Below are 20,663 nucleotides of genomic sequence, written 5' to 3' on the forward strand. Positions count from 1 at the left end.
GCGGGATAGAATGTCCAGAATATGTCTGTGTATGCTGTCTCTATCTATCTATTTATTTATTTTTATTTTTTTTGCCTGATCCAGTGTAAACAAATAGGAAATTTGCTGCATCCACATTGTTCTGTCTGTCCTTAGTGTTGTTGTAAACCATTTTTGAAGAAAACTGTTTTCAGCAGGTACAATTGTTTAAATATTAATATTTTAATAATTCAGTAATCAGACTGTTAAATAAATAAATAATAATAATAAATACACTGTTAATTATTAGCAGTTTACAGTTTCTGATTAAGTTTGACCAGTACAAAAATAGTCTACATGTGACTTTTATTTTGACAACATCTGAGCGAAGCCCCCGGAAACGACATCAGCCTCCACTAGCAACAGTCTCGGAGCGTTTACACCGTTTCAGGCAGAAAATAAAAACAACACAGGACAGTCTCACCTTAGGGACAACGAAAGCGGCTGTCACCGTAACCTAAAGTTGTATTGCAACACACACACACTTGTCCGCGGGACCTACAGGCGGCCCAAACGCAGAGGAGCGCGAAGGATGGCGAATTACCGGGCGTTTCACACCCAGCTCGCGACCATCATGGAGACCCTGACTCGTGCGGCGGTGGCAGAAATCTGCGAGCTTGTGGACGACGGTTACGCCGTTTTACACATCGAGATCTCACGCCATCAGAAGGAGAACGAGGAGCTCCGACGGAAACTGCAACTCATAGAGTCTATCGTTGCGGCGCGGGGGTTCAGCGACGAGACAACCGTAGCGCGAGACGGTCGGTGTGACAGTAGTGCACGCGAGTCGCTAGTGAGCAGAAAAACGTCCGGAGGCGGAGAGTCTACCAGCCGGGGTGCAGTGTCAGAGGTTAGATTACCATTTATTTTGTGTGTGTGTGTGTTTGTGATTAAAGTGGAAGCAATATATATCTGTGTGTATAAGCGATTATTATTTGTTATTGATCGGATTACAGACGCGTGAGTTTCGTGATGGAGGAGATTTGATCCAAATGCAAATCAAAGAGGAAGGTCTCGAGCAGCCGCCGCTGGGAGGTGAGTACTTGTCTATGCATGATCTAACTTTAAAAATGAATATTTTGTGTTGAAAAAAATGCTTCACCAGATTTTGACAAAGCTCAGAATTTAAAATCTAAACAAATGCCACGGTTCACACAAGGATTTGAGGCAATTCAATAATTTCAACGTTCATAATTTTAAGATTATTACTTTTAAAGTATGCACATTGCCTTGTTAAATAGACATTTTTACATTATTTTTTTTTTCTGTATTTCACACTTTTTGATTTTAAAAACATTTTTGAACATTATTAAAAAACAATTACTAACTAATATGATAAAAAAATATATGATGGGAATATGAAAATGTACTGCATACTAGGAATGAGCCTGAATGTCCATGTCTACTCCTTCAAAATGAGTGTGACGAATTCATATTGTCACCTTCAAGTCAGGAGGAGGAGGAGAATAACAGCATTAATGTCGCAAAGTTCATCAATTATGAAACAACTTCAATTTCAGCTGTACAGAAGACAATAATGCCGTTGTTCAGTTATGTTCAGGTCAATGTTGATTCAATTCAGTTCAGTAAGTGTCAGTTTTGCAGTTCATTAATTATGAAAGTCAATTTCAGCTATAAAGCAGCTGTGCAAAAGACAATAGTGTCACTATTCAGCTCAATTCGGTTCAGTGTTGATTCAATTCAGTTCAGTAGCCGTGTCGATGTGGCAGAGTTAATTGATTCATAATGAAACGACTTCAATTTCAGCTATAAAGCAGCTCTGCAAAAGACGATGCTTTCATTATTAAGCTTAGTTCAGGTTTTTGTTTTCGACCTGATCCCGTCAGTACAGTTAGATTGATCATATTTCTGATATGAATTGTCTTTTATGCCCCAACTGAGCAGGTCAAATGTGTGTCAAAGCAGCTCCAAGGTAATAAACAGGAAAATAACAGTATTAATGTTGCAAAGTTCATAATGTATGACACAACCTTGATTTCAGCTATAAAGTAGATCTACAGAAGACTATAGTGTCTTTATTCAGGTCAGTTCACTTCAACAACAGTGTCGTTGTTGCCAAGTTCATAAATTATGAAACAACTTGAATTTCAGCTATAAAGCAGCTCTTCAAAACAATAGCATCATTATTCAGTTCAATGTTAATTCAATTTAGTTCAGTAATAGTTTGAGTGATGCAGTATACCAATTATGAAACGACTTCAATTTCCGCTATAAAGCAGCTCTACAGAAGACAATAGCATCATTATTCAGCTCAGTTAAGTTTTTAGTGGTCTTATCTGATCGTGTCAGTCAGTACAGTTAGGTAATATTTTCTGAATAATAACTGTCTTTTAAGCCCCAACTTTTTAGTAATTCATACTTTTCTTTTTTTTTTACAAACTTTTACTTTGTAAAAAAAAATTCTAAAAGTAAAAGTTTTTTACTTCATCAATTTTACTCAAAATGATCTAATATATCAGTGCATGTATGATGGGGACATGCAAATGTACCCTGAAAGTCCATGCAAACCCTTTTAGAAAACGAGTGTGGTGTGTTCACACTGTTTGTTTCTTAACAGATGACGATGACGATGAAGACGAAGGTGAAAGTGTCTCTGCGGTAGCTCACGACTCTCCTAAACTAGATGTTGCTGAGCTCTCGGGACAGGACTCTCACACACTCTCACACTCTCCTGACCATGACACACACTCCCATACGCTCACATTTGCAGACACACACTCCGGCGCCGATGAGTCCCAGCACTCCAGCATCGACTTGTCTGTTTCGGATAACGCTTCCTTCTCCCTTGCTCAAACCATGTCGGATACTCACGCTTCCCATCTCCATCGAGTGTTTCAGGAAGACTTGTGTGCGAAGACTGATCTGGACCCGGTATCCGATTGGGCCGCACACTCTGTCCGTAGCACACTCACACACTTGCAGACCTCACCACAGAGGATTGGTGGGTCAGACTCTTTCGTATCCCATAATTCTCCCTTGTTTGCCGCACAGCGGCTCGTTGCTCTGGGTAACGTCTCAGGGCTGGGTCTCTATGGGCGGTTGGGCGCTCTACGGGGGGGTGGAGCCGGCAAGCGACACTTCATCTGCTCAATCTGCGGGAAGAGTTTCACCACATCGCAGAGTTTGGACACGCACATGCGCATTCACACTGGAGAACGGCCGTATCGCTGTGAGCAGTGCGGGAAGCGGTTCACGCAGTCGGGACACCTCACGGCTCACCAGACTGTCCACACCGGAGAGAGACCGTACGAGTGCACCCGCTGTGGAAAACGATTCGCAGGCAAACAGTACCTGCGCATACACACCAAGAAACACCACCCTGACTTACACGCACTCTCTCATATACAGACTAACACACAGCAGGACACGTTGCCCTGAAAGATACACACACTCACAACAGAGAATGCAGGACATCATTTTTGTAGCGTTTTGTTGTTGTTTGGAAGTGTCCTGCGACCACTCAGAAGAATTGATAAAGACATTCAGTATGCCAGTTCCAAGTGTAATTTTGCAGTGTTCAGGCCCTTATTATAACTTTTAACTGGTCATTATTTTGCAAAAACTAAAGCAGTGAGATGCATTATACATTATATACACACTGCAGGGAAACTACATGGACCCAACAAGCGTACACTAGAAAGTTGGTGTTTGCACAGGTTTTTAACACCTTTAACATGAAATACGCAATCTCACCTGAATTGCAGATGTCCTTAAAATGTACAGGATATGTTGTTTAAAGAGTTTGTTATGATCTAAATTAGATATAATTATAGATTAAACATATATATTTGCAGCTAGTCACAGCAGAAACACTAACTGGATTTGTCTGTGTTGTATTTAATAGAAATAAATGGTTATTTCAGGAATTCTTTCCAAATACTTTTATTTGTAGCTAATGGGGCATTATCAATGTTGTTGATGTGTTTGAAAAGAAATGCAGATTATTCTGTGTCATATGACAGTATACTATTGTGTTGTACCTATTAGGATCATGATTAAGGAATATAACTATTTATACCGTTAGAATGAAAGATTAACTGAAATTCACAGCATTTCAACAACTTTGTTACTCACGTATTTGAAGGCTGCTATTGGAATATTGTCTCATTATGCCACTATGCATTACTTGTTTACAGAGAGTACAAAAGTAGATATTTTGTTGGTAACTAAACAGTTGATGGGCCCTATCGATTTCCATAGTATAGAAATCCCATCAACTGTTAGGTTACCAAAATTCTTCAAAATATCTACTTTCAGCAGAAGAGAGAAATTCATACAGGGTTGGAACAACTTCATAGTGAGTAAATTATGACAGAATTTTCATTTTTGGTGCAACTGAAAGTACTGGGTTAGTTAAAAACTAGCTAGTATTTACTAAGCCTTTAGTGTGGACTTGACGTTCCAATTTAAGTGAGAAATTATGAATGGCTGGTGCAACCCTACCCAGTGTTGGAAAGTTTTCTTTCATCGAAGCACGACCAGGAGACGTTGGGATAAGCAGAAGTGATTTATTGGGGTCTTCACTGTGTGTCGTCTGTAGTGTTCTTCCAAGTCTAACTCAAGACAGTTGCCTTGCAAATTTATAGACATTTAGGGGGAGGGATTTACATTGAGGTTGAACAAAGCATGCAAATTAAGTATACAGGTTAAGGAACCCGCCCGACTCCAGCGTGTTACCAGTCTCAATCCAATCAGCATAACCATTCAAACGCATATGTGCTAATCCAATCAGCCCAACGATTCAACGTCTGGGATGTGGCTCTGAGTGAAACTGGGACTCCAAGAGCCATTAAAGACAATAAGGAGAAAACAGGAATTGCATCTTTGCTGAGGAGAATCATTATCTCAACCTTAAACTCTAAATACAATATTCTTTACCGTGATGTTATGTATGGAAGCATATTTGGAATAGATTTAAAATTTGTAACCCTTCACCAGGAACTTGAAGAACTTCACAGCAGCCACAGTGCTGTTCATGATGATGAGTGGGGGGGAGTGCAACTACAACTACTATCAACTACATGACCCATTCAACCTAATAAAGATGTATTACCAATATTCAATCATGAGAACAATGATGGTCATATGGTATGTCAATTAAATAATTAATATGGCTTACATATTGTTACTGTCAATGAATATTCTTCTAAAACAATTCTCCCACTTTTCATAATTTATTTACACAAGAGATTGTTACTCTAAATTCTTCATTGTCATTTTAAGAATTGTAATTTTAGTGTTTAGAAAATAGAACCTATAAAACTTTTACTACGTTACCTTGGTGACGAGTTGGCATCTGAATACTCTATGTACACATTGGAACGAGCGTGCCATGGATGATAAAAGTAACAAATAACAGGAAAACGTTTGCAGACTAGCAACAAATAACATTTATTGACATAATATTATATAAATAATATATTTTTAACTAGTTAGCTAGCATAAGGTCGCTTAAGAATAAGGCATGTATAAAATTAATTTCATGTAGGCTACTATACCATCAGTACATTACTACAGGCATTCCACCAGCACAGCTGAGCATGTGCAGGGAAATCCTGAACAAAAGCGGTTTGTAATCACACCGTGCTTAAGTGGAGATGCAACCAATCCTCACAGTATTCAGAACTGTTTGACCTGAAAGTCTGTGAAAGGTCTATAATCTATTATGCTGAATCACACAATTTCACTTGTGCATTAGAGCCAACCCAAATCCCAGGATAGAGAGGCTGAGTGAATGTGGTGTGGACTCTGTGAATGAGGGTCATTGTGTCAGAGACGCTGTAGAAGGACAGAGTTCCTGCACTGTGATCCACATACACTCCTATTCTAGAGGAGCTGGAGAGTAGAGGGAGTTCAGTCAGTTTGTTATTATGCCAGAATGAGCAACTGGAGTCAGAGCAGAACAAACACCAGGACTGATCATTACGTCCAAAGTCACACTCATCTCCCTGTCCCTCCCTGCTGATGCTCTTATATAACACTGATATTTCCACCGCACCACTCCACTCAACCTCCCAGTAACAGCGTCCACACACACTCTCTCTGCACAACACCTGCTCCAGAGTATCAAATCTGTCTGGATGATCAGGATACCGCTGGGCTTTGTTTATGTTAGTAACCACTCTGTTCAACTCAGAGAGCCTGAGGTATTTATGGGCTGAGTCTGAATCCAGAGTGAACCGCTGGTAATCTGAAAACCAAACACATTTCAATCAGTAAATAATAGTGATAATCATTAACACAGAAAATAAACCTGTTGTTTCATATTTTAATCAATGAAATGTGATTGATGATGTCATAAATAACACTGACACAAATACAATAAAAATTCACTCTTCAGGTTAACCTATATATCAAATTGATTTTTTATATATTTTAGAGACCAAGATTGTATGTAAAAAAAAATTGTTAAATCTTTAATCTTTAGCAAGTGAACCACATGTAAAAGTATTAGTTAGAATAGTTTTTATTTGTTTTAATAAAATAACCGTTTTGGCTTTCTCTCCATCCCCTCTTTCTGTGTGTGTGCGCTCATGTTTATATAAAAAAAAAACTTACATTGTAGGAACTCATTCCTGCTCTCGTATTCAGGGGTGGGAATCACCTCGATGTATCTCACTGTGCAAACCAACAGACAATGTACATCTTCAATGTATAAATATTTAATTTCCATCCTATATTTTAATGCATTGTGTTGAAGGATTATAATGTTTTTATCATGTTCATTATATTGATGTTATATTGACGAGAGTAAAGGCAAATGCACTGTGGAAACCATCAGACATCTTCAATGTAAAAATATACATTTTTATCCACCTGTATTTTAATGCAGTGTGTTGTAGGATTACATTACATTTATTATATTGACATTACTGGGAGTAAATACGTGATTCAATACTTTACCTATTCTACATACGTTTTCTTTCTCTTCTTCAAAAGCATGCTGCAGTTTCTCTTGCAACTGAGAGACAAAAGTTCTTAAATCATCAAAAGAAAGACGAGAACTGACAGTGATGCTGGACGAGTCTGTAGATCCAGGAGGGACAGCGAGAGACTGGAAACTCTACACAGACACAAAGACAAACAGAAGGAAAATCAGATTCCTGCTTCCTAAAACACAACATTCTGTTTTTCAGATCTCTTACCTGGAGAAAATGGATGTGATCATCTGTGTGTGAAAGCTGCTCCAGCTCAGTGTCTCTCCTCCTCAGATCCTCAATCTCCTGCTCCAGTCTCTTCGAGAGTCCTTCAGTTTGACTTATAAGAATCTTTTCCTGGTCTCTGATCAGCTGTGTCACCTCAGAGCGGCTTCTCTCAATGGAGCGGATCAGCTCAGTAAAGATCCTCTCACTGTCCTCCACTGCTGCCTGTGCAGAGCGCTGTTAGGACACACACACAGAGACGCATTAGAACCAGTCCATTCACTCAGCTCTTACTGGTCCCTCACACAGCCTGTTCCCCACAGTGGGCTTCAGTGGGACTGAAAGAGCTCCAGCACTGGCTCCTCATGGACTGACTGGAGGAGAGTCCTAACTGAGTCTGAAACAGCTCTTCCAGCAGTTCTTCTGCTCTAAACTCACCTTGTGAGACTCTACAGCCTCTCTCAGCTCCTCAAGCTCCTTCTGGCTCTCCTGGACTCTCTGCTGGAAATTTCTCTTGGTCTCTTCCAAGTGATTCTGTAGGGGAAAAAATGACAGTAACACTGTCTGACTGTCTGTTGTGGACATATGGGATTTCTTAATTCTAAATTTAAAATCTAGTCCCTATTTATCCATTCATCTACACTGATATCTACACTGCAAAGTTAGATTGCAATGGCACTTTTTTGGGGATGGGGAGGCATATCATTAAGGAGGAAATAAGTTTACTCTTTGCTCTTGCTTCATACCTGTTTCTCAGTCCTCTCTTCAGCAGGCGATACGGTATCATGGGTTTTGTGTTCATTCGCCATACACAGCATGCACACACAGATCTGGTCAGTACAACAGAACATTTCCAGCAGTCTGTCATGTAGAGGGCAGATCATCTCCTGCAGTCTTTCAATGGCATCCGTCATTTTATGTCGCTTTCTTGAGTGAAATTCCTCGTGACGTTCAAAATGAGTCTGACAGTAAGATTCCAGACACACCAGACAGGACTTGATGGCTTTGTTTTTGTCCCCAGTACAGACGTCACACTCCACATCTCCAGATTCAGTGTAACACTGAGCAGGACGAGCTTGTAGTTCCCTATCAAGGCTACGGAACTCGACATTACGGATGTCGTATATGGGAACTCCTCTCATCCTTCACTTCCGCTGAAATCTTATAGGCTAACGCCAGCAGAGCTGGCCAATTGACGCAAATACGCAAATACTGAAACACCGTTGCAGTTATAATGCAAGTGCAGCGTCAATTCCCTTCAGAATCTCTCTCTTCACGCTTAAATCGTGTGCTAGAAAGCTGATACTACAAACTTGGATTATTCGCCGTCGTTGAAGTTGCGTCGGAGATACTCGCACTGTCTCCTGCATCCGATGGCAACTACTTGCAACGTATGCTCGGGCCCCATCGCCCCCCCCGACACGCACCTGTTCTGCATCGCGTGCTTGGGGCTGGCCCACGCTGAGTCAGCCCTCGGGGACGGAGGGTCCTGCGACCACTGCGCGGATTTATCCCTTCGAGCCCTCAGAGCCAGGAGGGACGAGGCTCGCGCAGCAGCGGGAATTGGGCCTACCGCCGCCTTTGAGCCGCTGGTAGCCCCCCCCAACCGTAGAGTCGAGGTTCGCTCCCCGGTGAGCTTCCCCGACCCCACCTTTCAACCCCCTCGCGACGTCGCTGACTTCGTTTCTTTCGGGGTGAGTGAGGAGGACGACTCCATGTCGCTGTCAGCCTCCGAGAACGACTGGGGTGCGGAGCAGGCCGCACCGCTGGCGGCCGCGGAGCAGGACACCCCTGCGGACCTGCAGGACGAGCTCTTCCGTGTCCTCTCTAAGGCCGTCGAGGAGCTGGACCTCGACTGGAAAGCTCCTGATGAACCATCTAAGAGCAAATTGGATACGTGGTTCCTACAATCGAGCCGCCGTCAGGCCGCTTCGAAAAGGGGAACACCGTTTTTTCCCGACGTGCATGAGCACGTGGTGAAGTCGTGGGCGGCCCCGCAATCGGCGCGCACCCTCACTTCCACCCAGGCTATGTTTGCCCCCGTGGACGAGGCGGGGGACCACGGCTACCTCGGCATCCCTCCCGTCGAGGAGACCGTCGCCGCTCATCTCTGCCCGTCGGCTCCCGCCCTGGGCTCGGACCGCAGCCTGCCGTCCCGAGCCTGCAGATTTACGGCCCACCAGGCCAACAAGGCCTTCGGTGCCGCGGGGGAGGCGGTATCCGCGCTGCACGCTATGGCCCTTCTCCAAGTGCTCCAGGCAAAGCAGCTGAAGTCTCTGGATGGCGCCGCCTCTATTGACGCTGACGCCATCCGGGATCTCCGTTCGGCCACGGACCTCGCGCTCCTGGCCACGAAGCGCTCGGCCCAGGCGATCGGCCGTTCTATGGGTTTCCTCGTGGTCCTCCACAGGCATCTGTGGCTCACCCTGTCAGACGTGCAGGAAGCCGACAGGAAGACGCTCTTGAACGCGCCCATTTCCCCTGCAGGCCTGTTCGGAGACGCCATGGAGAAAGTAACCGAGCGTTACTCCGAGACGCAGAAAAAGGCCAAAGCTATGAGCCACGTCATTCCGCGAAGGGCGCCGCCGCCGCCGCCGCAGCCGCAGCCGCGCTCTCGTTCTTCCTCAGCCTCAGGCCGCCAACCCCAGGCTGCGGCCAGAAGACAGACAGCGCCCCGCCCGGGACAGGATGCCCGTAAAGGCCGCAGCGGTCCGTGGCAAGGGGCGGGTAACAGGAGGACGCAGAGGAGCCCGCGCAGAAAGCCCACCGCGTCCCCTGCCAGGCCCAAGCAGTCGTCCTGACCGCTCGGGCAAGAGGAGGAAAAAGCGCCAGGCCGGCCCCGCGTGCAAGCGGCGCGCTCTAGTGCACTTCGTCCCTCAGAGTTCTGTGAGCGACGCGTGCAGTTGTTCTGTGTGTGTAAATGTTGTGAATGTTGTTCAAATAAAGCAAATTACTACTTCACAAACAGAGCTTTTTTCTCCTCTTGCACCATACACTGTGTTACCCGCCCTGCCCTCGAGCAGCGCAGAGTCACGGTCAATAACTACCCCCAACACTCACATAGCGGCCATGACCGCAGCGGCGATGACCGCAGGTTTAGATCAGCCCTCGCTCAGTCGTTTCCAGGCAGCGTGGGAAGCTATTCCGGGCATTTCGCCGTGGGTGTTGAATATAATTCGGCGCGGGTACACACTTCAGTTCAAACGCAGACCACCCCGCTTTCGCGGCGTAATTCAGTCATTAACTTTGCCCCAAAACGCTCGCGTGCTGAGGCAGGAAGTGTGCAGCTTGCTCGAGAAAAAGGCTATAGAACCAGTTCCCCCGAGCGAACGGGACAGCGGGTTCTACAGCCGCTACTTCGTTGTGCCGAAGAAGGGAGGGGGTCTCCGCCCCATTCTGGATCTGAGACCTGTCAACAGAGCGCTTCACAAACGCGCCTTCAGGATGACAACACTGAAGCAAATCCTGGCGCAAATTCGCCCCGGGGATTGGTTCGCTTCAGTGGATTTAAAGGACGCTTACTTTCACATTCAGATAGTGAAACGTCACAGACGATTCCTGAGGTTTGCGTTCGAGGATTCGGCGTACCAATATACGGTGCTTCCGTTTGGACTGGCCCTAGCCCCCCGAACGTTTTCAAAATGTGTAGACGCGGCACTTTCACCCCTCAGATCGAGCGGAATGCGCGTCTTGAACTATCTGGACGACTGGCTAGTTCTCGCTCAGTCGAGAGAAACGCTGGTCAGCCACGTGAATGCCCTCCTTCGACACTTGGAGATGCTCGGGTTGAGGGTGAACGTCCAGAAAAGTGTGCTCACACCGAGCCAGACGATAACATTCCTGGGAGTGTGCTTGGATTCGGTGAGAATGAGAGCGCGCCTCTCCCCCGAGCGAGCGGAGGCTCTGAGTTCTTCTCTCGGTCTCTTCAGACCTGGCAGGCTCGTCCCACTGAAAGAGTTTCAGAGACTACTGGGACGGATGGCAGCGGCTTCTTCGGTGTGTCATCTGGGGCTGCTGCATATGAGACCGCTTCAACACTGGCTGAAAGCGCGCGTTCCCCCGAGCGCGTGGTATTCTGGCCACAGGCGCGTTATGGTCACCAGCGGATGCGCCCGCGCCCTGGCCCCGTGGAGGAACCCAGATCTCTTCAGCTCAGGGGTCCCTATGGGCTTAGTGACCCAGCGAGTGGAGGTCCTGACGGACGCTTCATCCACCGGATGGGGAGCGGTCTGCTTGGGCAAGCCCGCCTCGGGTCGGTGGTCAGAGAAGCAGATGGAGTGGCACATAAATCGCTTGGAACTGGAAGCGGTCTCTCTAGCTCTAAAAACCTTCCGGTCTCAGCTGGAGCAGCGGCATGTGTTGATTCGGACAGACAACACCTCCGTGGTTTCGTACATAAATCGCCAAGGCGGTGTACATTCCAAAGCCCTATTCAGGCAGGCGGAATCCCTTCTGCTATGGGCGGACCGGTTTTTCCTCTCGGTGAGAGCGGCGCACATCCCCGGTGTTCTAAATCGCGGGGCGGATATGCTCTCGAGAAGCGGGATTCCCCAGGGGGAGTGGAGGCTTCACCCCGGGACGGTTCAGCTGATATGGAATCGTTTCGGCAGGGCGGAGGTCGACCTCTTTGCAACGAGCGAGAACGCGCACTGTCAGATGTTCTTCTCGCTGTCCCGTTCCCCCCGGGAGGTGGACGCGCTGACTGCGCGATGGCCGAGAGTCTGTCTCTATGCCTTTCCTCCGGTGAAAATTTTGCCCATGGTGTTGTGCAAAATCAGGGAGGAGAAGGCGGCGGTGACTCTGGTAGCCCCGAACTGGCCGAATCAGCCCTGGTTCGCGGATTTGGTAGAGTTGCTAGCAGGGCAGCCATGGGAGATCCCGCTCAGGAAGGACCTTCTGTCTCAGGCGAGCGGAACGATCTGGCATCCCAGCCCCGCGCTGTGGAGCCTCCATGTGTGGCCGCTACAGGGTCGCTGAGCGGGCGGGACGCGCTGCACTCGCGGGTTTTGAATACCATCGCGGAGGCGCGAGCTCCGTCCACCAGGCGCCTGTATGCTCTGAAGTGGGGTGTGTTCTCTAAATGGTGTCAGGATGTCGGTATAGACCCAGCGGACTGTTCTGTGTCGGATATTCTACGCTTCCTTCAGTATAGGATGGATGAAGGGAGCCTGCCATCCACTCTGAAGGTTTATGTGGCCGCTATTGCCGCGTTTCACCCCCCTGTTGACGGACAGTCTATCGGTAGACATGCGTCGGTGACACGGTTCCTCAAGGGAGCTAGGAGATTGTGCCCTGCACGGCCGCCTTCTGTGCCGCCGTGGGATTTAGCTTTGGTCTTGGAGGCTTTGTCACGACCGCCTTTTGAGCCCCTAGCCTCGATTGCCATTAAGGAGCTATCGATTAAAACGGCTCTGCTTCTCGCTCTCGCCTCGGCGAAGCGGGTTGGGGATTTACAGGCTTTCTCTGTAAGTGAAGATTGTATTCGCTTTGGACCGGGAAACTGTAATGTTACTCTCAGACCGAGACCGGGTTACGTTCCTAAGTCGCTCAATACCCCGTTCAGAGCGCAGATCGTTTCTCTGCCTGCCCTGTCCGCTGAGCCATCAACCTCTCAGGGTTCGGATGCTCAGAGTGCTATTTGCCCAGTCAGAGCGCTCCGAGAATACATTTCTCGCTCGGCAGCGTTTCGACAATCGGACCAGCTGTTTGTGTGCTTTGGTGGATGCAACAAGGGACGGGGGGTCTCAAAACAGAGGCTTGCTCACTGGATCGTGGACGCTATTGTTTTGGCTTATGATTGCCTGGGACAGGAATGTCCCCTGAACATCAAGGCCCATTCGACTAGGGCGATTGCCTCCTCGTGGGCCTGGACTAAGGGTATGTCTATTCAGGATTTATGTCTTGCGGCTGGCTGGTCTTCTCAGAACACGTTTGCCAGATTTTATAAGTTGGATTTACCCTCTGTAGCGTCTCGAGTGCTTTCGGTGAGTTGATCGCTTACACAGCATTAAGAGAGCAGCTCTGCGCTTTGCTCATGAGTTGTTCTGTGTGCTATTTGTGTGTTATACTATTGTCACCGCTATGCGTTGGCTTCTCTGTTGTTGTTGTTGCCCTGTTGGTCTACAGTGCAACCTTCCCCCAGTTATACTGCTCGGGATATGCAAATTCCGGTAGTGTTGGTGTGTTCCTGTGATTGGTCCCTTTGGACCTATCAGAGGTTAGAGGTTCGCTATTTGTCAATCTCGGCCTATCAGGCACTTCCATTCTGGGGGCGAGGTTTGTATTGGGTCTGTTCAGTAGTTTGCTGCCACGGCGGGATTCTATACAGTTCCCATATACGACATCCGTAATGTCGAGTTCCGTAGCCTTGATAGGGAACGTCTCCGGTTACTTTCGTAACCTCGGTTCCCTGAAAGGCAAGGAACGAGACATTACGCTCGCCGCCGTGTTCGCTATTAATTTAGCGTTGTTCGATTCTGAAGGGAATTGACGCTGCACTTGCATTATAACTGCAACGGTGTTTCAGTATTTGCGTATTTGCGTCAATTGGCCAGCTCTGCTGGCGTTAGCCTATAAGATTTCAGCGGAAGTGAAGGATGAGAGGAGTTCCCATATACGACATCCGTAATGTCTCGTTCCTTGCCTTTCAGGGAACCGAGGTTACGAAAGTAACCGGAGACGTTTTGTCTTCTTGAGTTTCTCCACCACTTCAGCCAGCATGGTGTTTTTACCTAAAACAGGTCTTGTAGTGAAGGTCTGTCTGCACTGAGGGCAGCTGTAGACTCCCTTCTGATCATCCTGATCCCAGCAGCCTGTGATACAGATCATACAGTAACTGTGTCCACAGGGAATGGTCACTGGATCCTTCAGTAGATCCAGACAGATTGAACAACTGAACTGATCCTGAGCCACTGAAATACTGGATTCTGCCATTTTATTGCATGCGCTCACAGACAGGGACAAGCCTACAACAGCTAAACGACAAATAAATTACGTTCCCCTGTGCTGGTTTTCTGTAATAGTTTCCTGGTTCCGTGTTTGAGGGCGTTTACACGTCAACTAAAAAACTGTGATGTTACGCATGCGTCGACGAGTCCGACATAGCCGATTTTTTTTTCTGGAGGAAAAGCACAATAACGTTTACATTTATCAACAGATTTATGATCTGCGTCTCAAATTAGGATACTCACAATCTCGCTAGTTAGAACTTGAAAATTATTCATTGTCATAAGAAATTGTGAAAACTCAAAAACTTGCCAAGCATAGATTTGGTTAAAAGTTCTTGGTTAATAATTGTGGAGACGTCCCTAAGTTTTTCATTGAGGAAATGTTTTTTTATATATATATTTTTTAGCTTTTTCTGTTCTTGAATCACGCCATAGGATGCCACATAGTTTTATATGAATGTAAAGATAATTTGCAGATCAAAACTTTAATCTAGAGCATTTATCTTAAGACCCTTTTCATTTTTACAATTTATTTCTGTGTTGTTGCCCCCTAACATTATGCTTACAGTTTAAAAAACACGTTTATTTTATTATTCAAAACAACACAACTTTAGGTATAGAATATCTTATCGTAAAAAACATAAAATTGTCTCTTCATTTTAAATGGACTGCATTATGTTTACTTCTGTCTGTCTACTTAAAAATGTGTTTAATTTAAAAAAAATAAAAATGTAATGATCTATAAGCATTTTACATATTTCTATATAGACTAATTATATAAAACTACACTATCAGTACACCTAGTTATACAAATGAATTAGATCAATGCATTAATGTCCAAATAGAGAAAGATTGGGCTTAAAATATTATCCTGTGGTGACCTCTAGTGGACAACATAAATATCACAGCTTGGGCCCCTAATTATAAAATAATCCTTAATGGATCCAGTAAAACATTTCCCCCCGGTTTCACAGACCAGGTTTAAGATAGTCCCAGACTAAAATGCATGTTTGAGCTGTTTAACTGAAAGCAACTTGCACTCTATATCTCTAAATATGTCAGTGTCATTGTTTTGTCTCAAGATTCACACCACTATGTTTATTTCTAGGGCACGTTAATAAAAGCTACTAAAATGCCCTAATTGAACTAAGGCCTAATCCTAGTTTATTCTAAGCCCTGTCTGTGAAACCGGGCCTTACAGTTACGAATTGCCTCCCCCTTTCCAGCTCTGGCTTGACGAACTTACAAATACACTTCATCTGGAACATAGGCCTATGGCTCTTTCTAAAGAATAAGGGGAGCCAGTATTCTAAAGCCTTTATAAAGCATTCAGAGGCAGAAGAGACTTGGAGGAAAGGGAGGCAGACCTTAGATCCATTCCATCATTGGCCGTTCTTCTAGCGTTCTTCCCCATGTGAGGCGTATCAGACAGACATTAGTATATACTTAACTGCACAAGAAACTGTAACTTTTATATTTGTTGGATTGTGGTATATACTGTATAAGAAAAACAAAGAGGATCTTATGATTTGATCTCTGCTAAGTTTATTTGCACTTACTATATTTCTCCAATAAAACACATTCACTGACAAGTTATGTGTTTTAACACATAACTTGTACACAAAAGTAACTATCAAAACAAACTAACACAAAACAAACTAAATGACAAGATGTTAAATTAGAATTGAATTATGTTATGTTAAATGCCATGTTAAATTAGAATGAAATTAAATTAGAAAGGATAAGTCTGGATCTGTGACCTATTAAAAATAACAAAATTAGTGTTTTTCATGCACAAATAGCAGCATGAACAACATGAGGATTCATCGTCACGCAGTGTAGCACTTCTGTGAACGGAGAAAAGGGTGCTTGGGTGTTGACTTTGATTAAAACAATCATGCACATAAATGGAAATACATTAAACCATTTCTATAATATTGTGGGAGCTGTGTATGAGGCTAGTAGACCATATTTTGTACGCACTGATAAGAAATTTAATAGTAAGCCAGGGTGGAAAAAGTATGTGTCTGGATCCCATACTGAAGCTAAGAAAGCATTTAAGGCATGGAACTTAGCAGGTATAGGCCCAGACAGAGGCCTCTTCTGGAACAAAAAAAACCTGACAAATGCTAGGTATAAATATGCAGTTCGATATGTCTGTAAACATGAACACATGATGAGAGCAGACTCAATGGCAGAAAATCTGTTACATAATAATATAAACGGTTTCTGGAAAGATGTAAGAGCATCAAATAGGAATGATGTGATATTACCAAGCTCTATAGATGGTGTCTCTGGATCAGAGAATAGAGCTGAACTGTGGAGACAACATTATTTTACCTTGTTTAATTGTGTAATGAATGAACCGTATGAAGTGGAAAAGGTTCACAGGACTGATATGTTGGGCAATACAACTAATGAAGCTTATAAAGCAATAATGCAGCTCACAGACAGGAAAGCCAGTGGCTTGGATCAAATTACTGCTGAACACCTAAAGTTTGCGAGCCCTATAGGGTTGTGGTTCTTCTTGCCATGTGCTTTAATGGTTTGATAAAACATGGGCTGTTGCCAGAGTCTATGTTGTCGGTAGCATTAGTACCTGTTGTGAAGGATAAGGCTGGCAAGCTGGGAAGTCTGGATAACTATAGACCAATTGCGCTGGCTAGTGTGTTATCAAAAGTTCTGGTAAGAATTATATTAGATGAATTTAAAATATGAATATAATTCGATCTTTAGCATAAGAATTGAGAATCTCTTACTTAAACTGAAACAAAAACACTTTGAATTAGGCGATAAACCAGAAACTTTATTAGCGAGACAGTTAAGGGGTGAGCAAGCAAAGCAAATTCATCAAATCAAGTCAAACACAGCTGAGATTGTAACCAATCCAGAAGAAATTAATGAATCCTTTAGGGATTTTTACTCTGATCTTTATTCCCCAAAATGCAACATCAGTCAAGAGGATTATGAATCTATTTTTGATAGTCTTAATCTTACCCAGTTAGAAAAAGTTGCAAAAGAAGATCTAGAATGCACATTTTCTGAAGCGGACATCTTAGAGGTCATCGAGTCTTTTCCGTCGGGCAAAGCACCAGGTCCAGACGGCTTTGGATGTGAATTTTATAAAGCCTTCTCTTTAAAACTAGCCCCTTACTTATTGAGAATGATCAGTGACTCATATGAAAATGGCAGACTCCCCAATTCATTATATGAGGCCAACATTTGTGTTCTATTAAAGAAAGGAAAAGACGACACGGACCCAGCCAATTATAGACCTATATCGCTTCTCAACTTTGATCAGAAGGTGATAACAAAAGTGTTAGCGAACAGACTTGGAAAGCATATTTCAACAATAGTACACCCAGACCAAACTGGGTTTATACCAGGTCGTTTGTCCTTTTGCAATGTTCGTCTCCTTCTTAATATTCTTCATAAGGAGCGTGGTAAGGAAGCCTCAGGAGCAATCATCTCACTAGATGCCCAAAAAGCGTTTGATCAAATAGACTGGCCATTTATGCTAAAAGCGGTGGAACACTTTGGGTTTGGGAGTCGTTTTATCAAGTGGGTAAAAATTCTATATTTATGTCCTCGTTCATCCATTCTTACAAACTCTAACAAATCTAACCCTTTTGAGTTGCATCGAGGAGTTAGGCAAGGAGATCCTCATTCCCCTCTTCTATTTGATATTGCGTTGGAACCTCTAGCAGTAGGGATTAGAAGTCACCCGCATATACATGGAATAAAGATGGGAAAGGATGAAGCTTTAGTTAGTCTATATGCTGGTGATCTATTAATATATCTTTCTGATCCAGCCAAATCAGTTCCCTATTTGCTTGATTATATTAATGCTTTTGGTAAAATCTCCGGGTATACTATTAACTGGTCCAAAAGTGAATTTATGTCACTTGCTAGACACACAAATTCCAGCCAGGTTGGTCCCTCGCCTTTCAAAACAGTCGAAGACCACTTTACCTATCTTGGCATTGTGGTACCAAAGAACCCCAAGCAAATATTTAAATTAAACTTTTTGGCTAAGATGGACAAATTAAAAGATAATATAGAGCGATGGAGGCTCCTTCCGCTATCTATGATAGGCAAAATTAATGCAATTAAAATGGTGACTTTACCACAGTTCCTCTACCTTTTTCAAAATTTGCCTATTTATATACCTACCTGTATCTTTTTTCAAGCTTTTGGATTCAGTTATCCTACCGTTTATTTGGGCTTACAAGACTCCCCGAATTGCAAAAGCGCACTTACAGAAACCCACTCAGATGGGAGGCCTAGGGCTCCCAGTGTTTAAATATTACTATTGGGCAGCAAATGCCAGGGATTTATCATATTGGCAGAGGGGTATTCCTAGTGAAACTTTCTCTGTGGCTGATCCTCTATGGCTTAGGATAGAGACATTTTCTCTTACAACATCTTGTCTCCCAGTTTTACTTTTCTCAAAAGTCTCTCCCTCAACAAAAATAATTGGTACTAATATAATAGTTAAAAATTCAATACGAATATTAAATCAAATAAGGAAACATCTTAAATCACCTGACGTCTCGATCCTCACACCCATCGCTAACAATCACATGTTTAGACCCTCTCAGCTAGACCGAGGTTTTATTGAATGGAAAAGTAAAGGTCTGATGTCTATTGAGGAACTTTATATAGATGGTAAATTTGCATCTTTTAGCCAATTGCAATCTGCATTTAATCTTCCATGGTCCGACTTTTTTCGATATCTACAAGTGAGACATTTTGTTCATTTTGTTTTTGTTTTTTGTTTGTTCAATTTATTGACAAACCAGAGTTTAACACATTTGATTTGAGCACACTTTTTTGGTAAATCCAAGGTCTAGACATCTGGTTTCACGCTATGTTAATTCTTTCCAACTGCCTGTGAACACCAATCATATAAAAGAAGCCTGGGCTAAGGATTTTGATGAAGAAGTGTCCGATGAAACCTGGAATGACAGTCTCAAAAAGATTCAAGATTGCTCAATAAATGTGAGACACAGGTTGATTCAGTTTAAAGTGGTGCATAGATTGTATTATTCCAAAACGAAATTGAGTAAAATATACCATTCTGTTTCTCCAGTTTGCGACAGATGTAAAATAGAGGAGGGTTCTTTGTCACACATGTTTTGGTTTTGTCACAAACTGTTTAATTTTTGGACTGATATATTTGATTTTTTTTTTTCAAAAGGAGGTTAAGCCAGACCATGGTCTTGCAATTCTTGGATCGTCTGAGACATTGAATACTCTTCCAAGATCGCAGCAACGACCTCTATTGATGGGCATGACTCTTGCGAAAAAAACAATACTTTTAAACTGGAAATCTTCAGAGCTTGGTTATGTGAATTGTTTCATGTCATACAACTGGAGAGGATACGTTCCTTGGAGTCCCAATCTCATCGCCAATTTCAAACTATATGGCAGCCCTTCGTAGATTTCCTCAAGTCTGAATAGTGTATAATTATTGTTCTCACTGTAATAATTCATCTATTAAGTCTTGTTTATGTTAGTCCAAACCCCCTTGGTTTTGTTTTGTTTTGTTATGGTTGTATTGTTTGGTTTTCTTTGTATTCTTAAATTTGTACACTATGTAAAAAAAAGAAAAGAATTCTATTAGATCAATTAGGTGTATATCTAGTTACCATGCAGATAATCAGTTTGGCTTTAAGGCACAGCATAGCACTGACTTGTGTATTGAAAGAAATAGTAGTAGAGTTGTATAAAAGACAAATTTCTCTGTTATAATTGGGTTTATTGACGCCTATAGGCTTTTGATAGTGTTAATCATCAAAAGTTATCAAAAGGGGTGTGCCTAATAGCATACTAAGAATTTTGGTATGCTAATCAGACTATGACAATAAAATGGGGTAATAGAGTCTCAGCGCCTTTTGGGGTTGGTAATGGTGTGTGGCAGGGAGGTCTACTTTCACCAGCCCTTTTTAATGTTTATATGAATGAATTGTCCGAACAATTAAGTTATTGTAAGACTGGATGCATGCTGAGTAATATTTAAATCAATCCTCTTATGTATGCTGACGATCAAATTTTTTCTCCCAATTAGTACTGGCTTTCAACAGGTGCTAAATGTATGCTCTGATTATGGGATTAAATATGATGTGCAATATAATGCAAAGAAGAGTGTTGCCATGATATGTAGAACAAAAGGGGATAAGGACCTTAATTTTCCTGATTTTTATTTGTCAGGGCAAATACTAAATATATGCACTAAAACTAAATATTTGGGACATATCATTAATGATGAAATGTACGATGATGACGATATGTCATACTGTACTTCTTTTTATACTGCTCCTTTGTGGGTTAATTTTAAAAAAAAAGTAAGCATATGTAAGCTTAAAGTTGCCTACAATGATTGTATGAGGATTATAATAATAAAAAACCCGAGGTGGAGCAGTGCAAGTAATCTATTTTGTATGTCAAGAGTAAAAACCTTTATGGCTTTACTGAGAAATTTGATGTATAAATGTATTTGTCGGCTGGATAATTCACAGAATGCTACTATTAT

The 20,663-nt window shown here is 43.3% G+C and overlaps 2 protein-coding genes across 2 annotated transcripts; one reads left to right on the forward strand and one right to left on the reverse strand.

Annotated features, from left to right (window-relative positions):
• Positions 1 to 296: 296 nt before the first annotated feature.
• On the forward strand, positions 297 to 3,898 carry LOC311291615 (uncharacterized protein). The gene is made up of 3 exons (XM_084410742.1): positions 297 to 868; positions 975 to 1,053; positions 2,597 to 3,898. The coding sequence occupies exons 1-3, from the start codon at positions 551 to 553 to the stop codon at positions 3,415 to 3,417; spliced, it is 1,218 nt and encodes a 405-aa protein (XP_084266868.1). The 5' UTR covers positions 297 to 550; the 3' UTR covers positions 3,418 to 3,898.
• A 635-nt stretch (positions 3,899 to 4,533) lies between these two features.
• On the reverse strand, positions 4,534 to 14,218 carry LOC311291632 (E3 ubiquitin/ISG15 ligase TRIM25-like). The gene is made up of 7 exons (XM_084410781.1): positions 13,846 to 14,218; positions 7,928 to 8,267; positions 7,620 to 7,715; positions 7,185 to 7,418; positions 6,943 to 7,102; positions 6,598 to 6,657; positions 4,534 to 6,229 (listed from the first exon to the last, which is right to left on the reverse strand). The coding sequence occupies exons 1-7, from the start codon at positions 14,112 to 14,114 to the stop codon at positions 5,703 to 5,705; spliced, it is 1,686 nt and encodes a 561-aa protein (XP_084266907.1). The 5' UTR covers positions 14,115 to 14,218; the 3' UTR covers positions 4,534 to 5,702.
• Positions 14,219 to 20,663: the final 6,445 nt, after the last annotated feature.

The sequence above is a fragment of the Rutilus rutilus genome (assembly GCF_951802725.1).
Source record: "Rutilus rutilus genome assembly, chromosome: 6".
NCBI classification, from domain to species: Eukaryota; Metazoa; Chordata; class Actinopteri; order Cypriniformes; family Leuciscidae; genus Rutilus; species Rutilus rutilus.